Source organism: Bradysia coprophila, chromosome II (assembly GCF_014529535.1).
Source record: "Bradysia coprophila strain Holo2 chromosome II, BU_Bcop_v1, whole genome shotgun sequence".
NCBI classification, from domain to species: Eukaryota; Metazoa; Arthropoda; class Insecta; order Diptera; family Sciaridae; genus Bradysia; species Bradysia coprophila.
Genome location: NC_050735.1, coordinates 10,780,865 through 10,791,229, shown reverse-complemented (window position 1 = coordinate 10,791,229; position 10,365 = coordinate 10,780,865). Strand labels below are relative to the sequence as shown.

The 10,365-nt window shown below is 36.2% G+C and overlaps 1 protein-coding gene across 1 annotated transcript; it reads left to right on the top strand.

Annotated features, from left to right (window-relative positions):
- The first annotated feature begins 2,237 nt into the window (after positions 1 to 2,237).
- Positions 2,238 to 4,324, top strand: LOC119072473 (regulation of nuclear pre-mRNA domain-containing protein 1B). Its single transcript, XM_037177700.1, has 5 exons — positions 2,238 to 2,530; positions 2,629 to 3,078; positions 3,142 to 3,302; positions 3,376 to 3,519; positions 3,896 to 4,324. Exons 1-5 carry the CDS (start codon positions 2,380 to 2,382, stop codon positions 4,043 to 4,045), a joined length of 1,056 nt encoding a protein of 351 aa, XP_037033595.1. The 5' UTR covers positions 2,238 to 2,379; the 3' UTR covers positions 4,046 to 4,324.
- The last annotated feature ends 6,041 nt before the right edge of the window (positions 4,325 to 10,365 follow it).

The following is a 10,365-nucleotide window of genomic DNA, read 5'->3' as shown; positions in this document are numbered from 1 at the left end:
CCATGATAATGAAAGATATCTTTGAACATGAAAGTCATTTTTATGTACTTGTATGTGCACAACAATCAAATCAATAAATTAGTAATCAAACAATAAAACAAATCAGCGACTTTTTTACATTTATAGTTGACTTCGCTTGAGATTCAGAGAGCTCGCCCATTCCTTATGAAAGGTGAAATATTGAGTAAAATCAACCCAAAAAGTGAGTTGGTAAAATTCAAAATTTGATTGAACCGAATATTCCAGCGCTTCGGCTTGTAGAGATTGTCGTAAAATTAGTAGGTGAAGTCCACTGTATGAAAAGTCATATGTTACTGGGTATCTATACCAATAAAATGGCGATCTGGTGATCTGTCAAAATTTTACATTTTCCATAAAATTCGACTGCTTAGAAAAGTAGTTGTCGCGTGATTGTTAACATCGGCCTTGCCTCGGATGAACACAATTCACTGAAACTTTAAAGCACCTTAACATGTGTTAATTTTAAAGGAACAATTGGTTTGTTTGTGGGTGATAACTTATCCCACTTGGAAACCATTGAACATTTTGTAAATTTATGTAATTTTCACAGGTTTCTCCAAAGGGGTAAGTTATGACTCACAAACCAAATCCAAATTTTCCTTTAAAAGTGATAGATTTTTGTGAGCTGGTTTTACTTTAAAAAAGAGAGAAGATTTTGGCTCAGAGAAATCATCAAAAAAAAGAATATTTTTTCGCCTTATTGTAGGCTACGAATTTGCAAAGAGTCCATTGCTCTTAAGAGGCACTGGTGCTTTGCTGAAAAGCATACATTTGGGAGTTTTTTAAATACTGGATTTTAGTTTACTTTTGATGATATCTTTCCACCAGAATACTTTTTCAAAAATCTACGACCGCAATGTTCCATGTTCCAAGTAACTGTAAACACGACCTTTGACAACCCGAACAACGACAATTTCATCCACAACAACGTCGCTTACGTGATATTTCATACAAATCGAGCAACGTCGCCTACGCGATTTACTAAGAATTAAGAAATATTTTTGGGGTTATGGTTCTGTGGATGAAATTTGACAATTCATATGGCCTTGGAACAAACATACAACGACCACGAATGTGTTATATTAGCTTTGGATTTCTTCCTAGGCCGTTCAAAATGTCAATCGTCATCCACAGAGAAGTCAACACAACCTCACTTTGAAGTTTTAACGAACAAATTTAATTTAATTTGCGGTTATGTTTGCTTCTGTGGATGATGGTCGGTTGTTTTCGGCCTGTCAAAATTCGTTTTTACCGTACGATGGAAGAGACCTATAGTGTTGGTTGTATCAATTTGACCAGCCCTGAGAAAACTATGAGCAGTTTATGAAAATTTCTAAATTTCTAAATGTATTCTAAATACATTAGTGGTTGACAGTTAACTCAAATCCACCCAGAAGCAGGGTGTTTCATACTTTATGTGTCCGTATATATTCTGTATAACATCCTATCTGTTCCAATCAACGTCAACACAAGGTATTCGCCTAGTCGGTTGGCCTGTAGAGGCGCCACATTTTTTTTATAGTACTTCAATCTCACTGTACTATTTTTTGTGAAACAACTTCACATTGATTCATTCCCATGAAATGTCACAGCAGTGAAGTTGGTTCACATTAAAATAAGCCGCAGAGAATGAAGTACTATGAAAAAAAGGTGGCGCCTCTACAGGCCAACCCACTTGTCCCATGGTCGAATGTCAAACTTTGTATGTAGCGGAGGACATCAAGGTTCTGAAAGAACAGGTTACGACACTTACGAAGGCGGGTGAAACACAAATCTTGACAATTCAGACATGTATTATGTTTGAAAAGCCAACTTGAAAACAAATTTTTTTTTTTGCTAAGTTGAAATCGTCGTATAAAATTTTCCAACCCTAGTTGGCGCAACAGGAATATTTTGATCAACCCGCCTTCGTGATCAACTCGAAAGTGTCTTAACCTGTTCTTTCAGAACCTTGGAGGACATAGCGATTTCATATAAACAAACTCATCTCGCATGAGTGGTTTGTATGAACAGACCATACCTGGTTTATGCTTTAATTGATCTGTTTAAATAACATTGATATCAGCTCTTTCAGTGTTTTTTCCGTTTAGTCTGAAAAAAAAGTTCGACAGCACTGGAATCAAAATGTAGTAGAGCAATTTAGTAGGCCGAGCAGCCGTTGAATATTTCCTTATATTGACAGGATTGACAGAAATGCAAATGTCAAAGATGTCAAAACATCCATTTTTTCCTCATTAGAGCCTCGCATCATAAAACATTGAACATTAGAACCGAGTTGACGTGATAAAACTGTCGCAAGTCAAAAATAGAAGAATTCGATTTGTTGCTGGTCCTTGATACCATTTTTGAATTCGCGAAATGTCTGCTTTTACTGAGAGTGCATTAATTAAAAAACTTGTTGACTTAAATCCAAGCCAACAAAGCATACAGACTCTGTCCCTGTGGTTGATACATCATCGTAAACATCACTCCCATATAACAAAGTCATGGTACAACGAAATGCGGAAAGGTATGTCGAACCAAAGTCTTATATTAATTACATAGCGTCCCTCAATTCTTTCATATTGACATAACATAACCTGCAACAAATTTTATCGTTATCCACAGCACCAAAGGGCAAAAAATTGACTTTCATGTACTTAGCCAACGATGTCATTCAGAATAGTAAAAAGAAGGGACCGGAATATGGCAAGGAATTTCAGAAGGTGCTGCAAAAGGCGTTCCTTCACATCGGAGAGACGTGTGGATCGGACAACAAAACGATTAGCAGTCTGGACAGAATATTGAAAATTTGGGAGGATCGAATGGTGTACGACGCGAAATTGGTTCAAGGATTTCGGGAAGCATTACATAAAGACGATGGCAGCCATTCACCCAAGACCGAACCACCAGAGAAACGGAAACGTCACGAAGATGATGCAAAACAGCACAAAATTAGCAAACAAGATGGATGGGGTCGTGAACGGGAGAGAGTGAAAAGTGAAACCGTCGAAGTGAATGGTACGGTTGAAACACATGTAATACTTAGTCCACAAGTGAACGCAGGTGATCCGCCAGGTAATTAGATTTTACTGAGTAACAAAATTGAAATTCCAATCACGAAATTAATTTGTCTTGCAGAGCCGGAGGAGTTGATTAGAGCGTTGACTGAATTGGAGAATTCGGCGTCAAGTGACGCTGTCGTCCGGGAACAAATTGCTAACCTTCCACCAGAAGTGTCCGAAGTTGCTATGCTCAGTAAATTAGAAGACAAAGAGCAAGCTGCAAAACTGGCTGCACAGGTACAGTAGAAATTGCAACAACGGGACAGTAAATATGGAGAAAGCATTTAACGTAATGGTCAATGTGTTTCAGGTTAACGAAGCGGCGAAAATTCTGCACGAATACAATAACCGTTTGTGTGCAGAGATGGAAGATCGTAAGAAATTGACGACGATGTTGAAGGATTTTCAGGCAGAGCAACGGGATCTACTAGCGCAAGCTGAACAGAGGCTGCAGGTAACTACACGAAATTTTAATTTAGACTAATTTCAAAGGACGTGAGTGTCTTCCAAGACAATGGAATCCGTTAGAGCTTCTAGAAAGTTCAAAATAGTTAGGATCTGTACTATTCATTTGACGTTATTTAGACTGAAAACTCCTCTGAAGGGTTGTGCACTTTGCTTAAACTTGAACTTGTCTAGAGTTGGACTTCTGGAAGTCCTCGAAGGCATCATTATTTACTCTAAGGCTTTGTGGCATTTACGCCTTGCTTCAACTCAAATTCGATGACTCATTTTTTCAAAATTGTTTCATTCGTTGAATCACCCAAACAGTGCCCGTGACTTTGTTTTAAGTTTGTTTGTAATTTTTCTTTGTTTTTTTCTTTCGCCAGGAATACAATGCAAAACTGAATAAAGTGAAGGACGTACAACGTGAAATACGAAGTCATTTGCAAAATTTACCAGACTTAACGCAACTGCCCGATGTGACCGGTGGATTGGCGCCGCTACCATCAGCTGGAGATTTGTTTAACATCCATTGAGTTATTCAGATTTTATACTTTTACTTTACATCAAGTTCTTTACTGTCGATGTAGCCAGATGAAAAATTATATTTAAAACAAAAACGAAAAATCAAAGAAAAAAAAAATTATGTAAAACCAAGCACCACCCTTCGGGCTTGATGTTGTTAACGAGAAAGAAAACTCCATTCGTTTTATCGATGTGTATTTCAAGGAAAACCGATGGAAACAGCTAAATTGTTTAGAATGTTTGTATGCAAAGGAAGCCTTTATTTTATATCAAATTTTTCGTTATGACTCTTTCGTTTGTTGTTGTTTTCTTGCTCAAATCGGAGGACTTTCGCTTTTCGTCCGTTGGTTTATACCTTACCACCAGACAAGCCTCAAGCCGAAGTTGTCATGAACAAATTTAGAGTCGTTCAGACTAAAAATACCATTAAACACCCGTGCCCTTGGTACTTAAGAAACAATTTTAATCTATAAGTGAGTAGCGGAAGCTCAATATAACTTTCAGCTAAATTTTCATTTCAATTTGAGTGACAGATCAAAACCATTTCACATTAAATCGATGAATTGAAACTATCAAGGATTCGATGCTCCTAAGAATGATTCATAAGTCAGAAACTTCTTATTCTAATCGAATCCTCACCGTTGAGTAAATGTCGGACACAACTTTTCTAAATGTTTGGCGACGATTTGACTTTCGACTGCTTTGACTGAATATATTTTGGTCGATTTGTCGTCTTCGTACAGCCTCGGCTCTAATTTAAATAGTTTACAAAGTGCACACGTTCGTCATGACTTCATGTCAAGGCTGCATACTTAGTGATGTCACGCAGATACGGATACATGAAACAGTTACAGATACGCGGGTGACACACCATAGTTGACGATAAAAGGGGGATTTGATACAGAAATTCACTTGCCTCATATGTAAAATCATCGAAAGAGGTGTGTTCCCTCAAATGTAATAAAATAGCGATCTGCGTGACCTCCCCAAAGTTTACAGCCGTGAATAAAACAACGATCTGTGTGATCTCCCTCATGGTATGTTTAGACATCCTGAAAATTTAAAGAAGGGCGAAAAACACGTTTAAACCCAAAGCCTACACATTTAAAATGACACCAAATGCGGCATCAATAAGGCCAGGTAAAGTGCCTTACATGCGAAATGTAAACATTTGCAATGCATAACGCCCTAACCTGGCCTTAAAATTTTGAAAGACATCGACTGAGCTTAACTAGCCCATTTCTGTACAATTGTACGATTCAGCAAGCATAGCCGAGCATAAAGCCCGGTTCTATTCCTCAAACGTAGACTTGACCGAAATTTCTTTGCTAGAACGTGATATAGCTAATTGAAAACTTCCAGGTTGTAGTCATTGAAAGTATACCTGACCTGTATTATATTAGAGATTCTCTTTACTTCGAAACTATGAACATTTTTTGCGTTTCCTTGACTTTCAACAACTTGTTGTCATTTCGAAAATTTTGATAGACGAACAAGGCTACTCTTTATCGTTGCAATCAGGGCCAATTATGTAGAATTAATTTGCAAAATTTGCAAAAATTCACAGAAATTCACAAAAATTTGCACAAATTTACGCTTCATTTTCAGCACATTTTGCAAGTCTTTGCGTTCTTTTGTCTGTTTTAGTACAATTTAAAGTGAATAAAGCAATTAATTTGACTTTGAAGGTGTGTAGAAGTTATTTTTTGAAAAATTTTGCAAATTTGTGGAGAATTTTGTGGGAATTTTTGCAAATTTAATTCTACATAATAGGCCCTGGTTGCAATGAAACAACATTTGTGTTAAATCTTTGGATTTTTCCGGCAGAATCTTACAATTCAAAGATTTAACACAAAAATATTTGATCATCGATTCTGTCGAAGCCATAGCATCTGAACCAAGCAGTAGAACAGATTTTCCAAGAGGGGCCTGCGTATGCAACCCTACTATATTGTCATTACAAATGATCAGAGTTGCCGGTGTACTATATTTTAGTTGTTGACAGTATTTTGGTTTCGATAAATAAATGTTTCATCTGATTGTTTATTGACCTATTTCCATTAAAGAACATTATTTGACAATTATTTGTGCGAATTTCTATAAATATGTTTGAAATGACCTACTTGCCTACGTGTTAAAGTGAACTAAAAATTTTAAACTTGTGTCACTTTGGAGGCTCTCATTAAATTTATACTTGTGGCAGTTCAAAAAATGTTGTTTATTTTGTGGCAGATCATATTAGAGAGGCTAAATTTCCGTTAAAAAAATCTGTTCTAGTGCTTGGTTCAGATGCTATGGTCCAAGAGAAAAAAAAATGGATTTAACATGCAATCGTGAATGTATTTTTTCGCAATTCTGGTCCATAATCATCACATTTCCATGCATCCACTTAATGTCGTTTTGAAGGTATTTATTTCACTGTATTTGGACACAGTGCGATATTAACTTTTTTTCGCACGCAGTGCGATATCAACTTTTTTTCGCACGCTAAAGAACCTATTACCTTCAACGAAGGCTAAATTCTTATAAATAAAAATCTTGCATTGACCAGAAATCGAACCCCCGACACCAAAAGGTTTTGGAACACAAAGCAGCGACTATAGCCATTCGGCTATAGAGTCACACAATTATACCGAACGTATTGTTGAAGCGTATATACTATGCATTGACTACTCGATTTCATTCAACGCGTCTCTTTACATCACATAGCAATGTGTATCATAATGCAGCCTTCTTGATCGTTCAAATGAATTTCTGTATACACAAGAATTTTGGAACAAAATGTAGAACATGTTTTGCATTGGAAAGGTGATTATGGCCCGAAATTGCGAAAAACGTTGTATCTACCACGGTAGGTATGCCGGTATTTTTTCGCACACGACGTCTAGTGCGAAAAAATACCTTCATACCTACCTTGGTAGATAAATAACTATTAATAAATCAATTTGTCTCCACACCGCACAGCTTTAACTCTAATATTTCACTTGAGATTAGTTTGTTTATAAAGGGTTTCAAGCAAAGTGACCCGTGGTGCACTTGAGTGGTGAGAAGATGGTGTTTTGTTGACGCTTTCTCTGATGACAGGCAAGTGAGAAAATGTCTGTTTTATCAACAATTGTTTTTCCCATGGGGTTAACAATAGTAATTTGTTTACCAATGGGAGAAAATAGGAAATTCCAACCAGAGCGATGTTGGAAGCCAGAGCGAAGCAAGGGCAGTAATTTCACTCGCGTTGGAATTTCTTATTCACGCCGTAAGTGCGGTTGAAATTCAAAATCGAAAGTGCGGAGGTCGTTCTAACGTGGCGTCATTTTCATACAAAGAAGCGTTGAAATGTATTTTTTATCGAATCTTAAAATTCAAATTTTAGGCAGACTTACGGCATGAATTTCTCCCAGAGATGAACGCAACGTTTTTTATGAATGTTGTGTTTTGCCGTTTTTCTCCACGAAACGAAAACATCTATTCGCCTTATCATTTTCGAAAACATAAACAAAGTGACAGTTCGAATAAGAAAAGTTCTACTTTCTTACCACGGGAGAGAAAGTGCGACATTTTTCTCACTAGAAATGTTATTCGACCAATCGTCAAGAAAACGCAATTTTCTCATGGCCTATCGAGGGAAAAATAAGAAAATAAGGAAACACACAACGCGCGCATGAAATAGTTATTTCTGTGCTCAAAGACTGAAAATCGGCGACACGTAAACTATGACCGCGAAAAGTTCAATTTTTATGTACTTCTCATAGAGAGGAATTTGCGGCTAAGGAGATACTTTCGCCGCGAATTCACGCCGTAAGTGTGCCTAAAATTTGAATTTTAAGGGAATGGTTCGATGAAAAAGTGAACCGAAAAATACATTTCAACGCTTCATTGTATGAAAATGACGCTACGTTAGAAAGACCAATGAAAGTCTAGAACAGGTATGGTCGATCGGCGAGTTCGTCTTAAACGCACTGACATTTTATGTCAAAATAATATGAAAATGAGTGCATTTAAGTACGAAACTCAAATTTTTATGTCCTCCGGGCGGACAATAGACCATACCTGTTTTACACTTTCATTGAGAAAAACCTCCGCACTTTCCATGTTGAATTTCGACCGTACTTACGGCGTGAATTTATTGTGCATGCTTTGTTGTTGAAATAGCTGTAGTGTAGAGTTAATGTTGTTGTGGTTTCGTGTCATTTCAGTTTTCAAGCACAAAACACGTCGTTTGTGACTCGTGATGAAAGGTGAATTTTTCGTTACACGTCGTAAGCTTGTTCTACTTGGCTCCTCGTTAGGACAAGCTTACGACTAGTACCGAAAAATTCAACTTTTCATCACTCTGTACTATTACGTGTCTGTCGTTGACGGTATATTTTAGCCAATTTCGTGAGCGAAAGTGCCTTACGAAAAATTCTGAAATTTATGCCCAAGTAATGAAAATAACTACTCGTAACTGGCTGTAAAGGTTTTGTAAAAGGAGAAACTCGCCATAGCCACTGCCATCAGCAAGTTTTAGTTGTTACCTCCGTCAGTTGTTATCTTGTAATTTTAAATACACAACAAAATTCTATTACTCACATTCATGTTCAACCTTTCATCGAAATTGTACTTATTTTGTGCGACTAACGGTTTGCTAGATTGTGATTTTCCGTTACAATATGTTGAAAATAAATTTATTCTATAAAGTAACTGCCGCACCGCAGTGAGTTTCTATTCAATCGAAATCTGTCCAAGAGGATAAAATTGCAAAAGTAAAGATCACAGTCTAGGCAACAGGTATAATATTCAACTTTGGCTACAACACTGTGAAGAGAACGAAGAAGACATTCATGCCATGAACTATAATCGTAGGGTTGCCATTTTTGAAAATTCGAAAAGAGGACATTTTGTACGAAAAAAGAGGACGCCTTTTAATTCGAAAAAGAGGACGAAAAGCGGACAAATATAGAGTCTTAGCTCTATTATTCTATGTGGACCAATAGATATTCAAATAATTAGTGAGAAAAGTTAAAATTAAAATTTCATTTGGTTTGAGGCGAATCCGAGGTTTCAGTACCTACCATTTGTAAACATGACCTTTTTTTCCTTTTTTTATAAAAACCTTCATATTCTTCCTTATTTTCCAGAAAAGTGATTCTTTTACTTTTTTGCTAACTTTACTTGGTGTTCTTGAACTGTAAGCTACAAACATGCACTTATCTCAGAAGAAATTCATGAGTTTTTTCTCGATACTCCATTTTTGTTTCGAAGTAAAAATTTAAAAAATAAGAAACGTGTTTCTTAATAATTTACAAATCTAGGCCTGTTCTAGGCACATTTTCTGAAATCTGACTGTTTCTGACCAATGTAGGAAAATTTTCTAAAACCTTTCCGTTTCTCACGAATTTCCTACAATCTGCCTATTTCACACCAATTTAGTTGCATTTTTAATCAACTTAATTACGTTTTTTTAATACTCCTGGTTTACTCCTTATTTTATGCATATAAAAACATAAAAATTCCCAATCATAATGCTAAAGCTTCCTTAATTCCTAAATATGGAGTCGAATTTTTGACTGCGAGGACTAGTCAACTATATCATTCGAATGCTGTAGAAACTATGTAGCTTTAGAAATAGCTGCGCAGCGAAATTTTTTCCGTAAAATTTGACCACATCTGTTAAGTTTTGCTAAAATTTAACAATATTTAGCAAGGCTTACTTTAGAGAATTTTAATTCTGAAAATTCCGAAAATTCTGAAAAAGTTCCGAAAAAGTTCTGAAAAATTCCGAAAAATTATTTCAGAATTTATCTGAACTTTGTCGGAATTTTTTCAGAATTTTCGGAATTTTCAGAATTAAAATTCTCTAAAGTAAGCCCTGATATTTAGAAAAAAGAGGACAAAAGAGGACGTTGTGTGAAAAAAGTGATGTTCTTAGAATTTTTACAAAAAAGAAGAATTAGACGAAAAAAGAGGACATGCCCTCTAAAAAGAGGACGAATGGCAACCCTATATAATCGAAGTCTTTGGCATTCCCTACACCGGTGACAAAGTAGCAAGAAGAAAATCATTCAGATAAGGTTTGTAAGGTAAGGTAAGGTAAGATAAGTGACAAAAAAAGGCTTACCGCACTCGTGAAAAAGGACAAGTCAATGAATTCTAAATCAGATTCAAAGATAAAATCTACATCACCTGTAAATACCAGTACGGAACATTTAAAAAAGCTTTTAAGAAAGCTTATGAAAAGCTTCTTACAAAAAATCGTATTCCCCCTCACACACAAAGTGAAAGCTTAACAAAGCACTCGTTTATATCGATTTTTCATCATTCTCCTCATTCATTAGTGCGTTGTTGTTGTTGT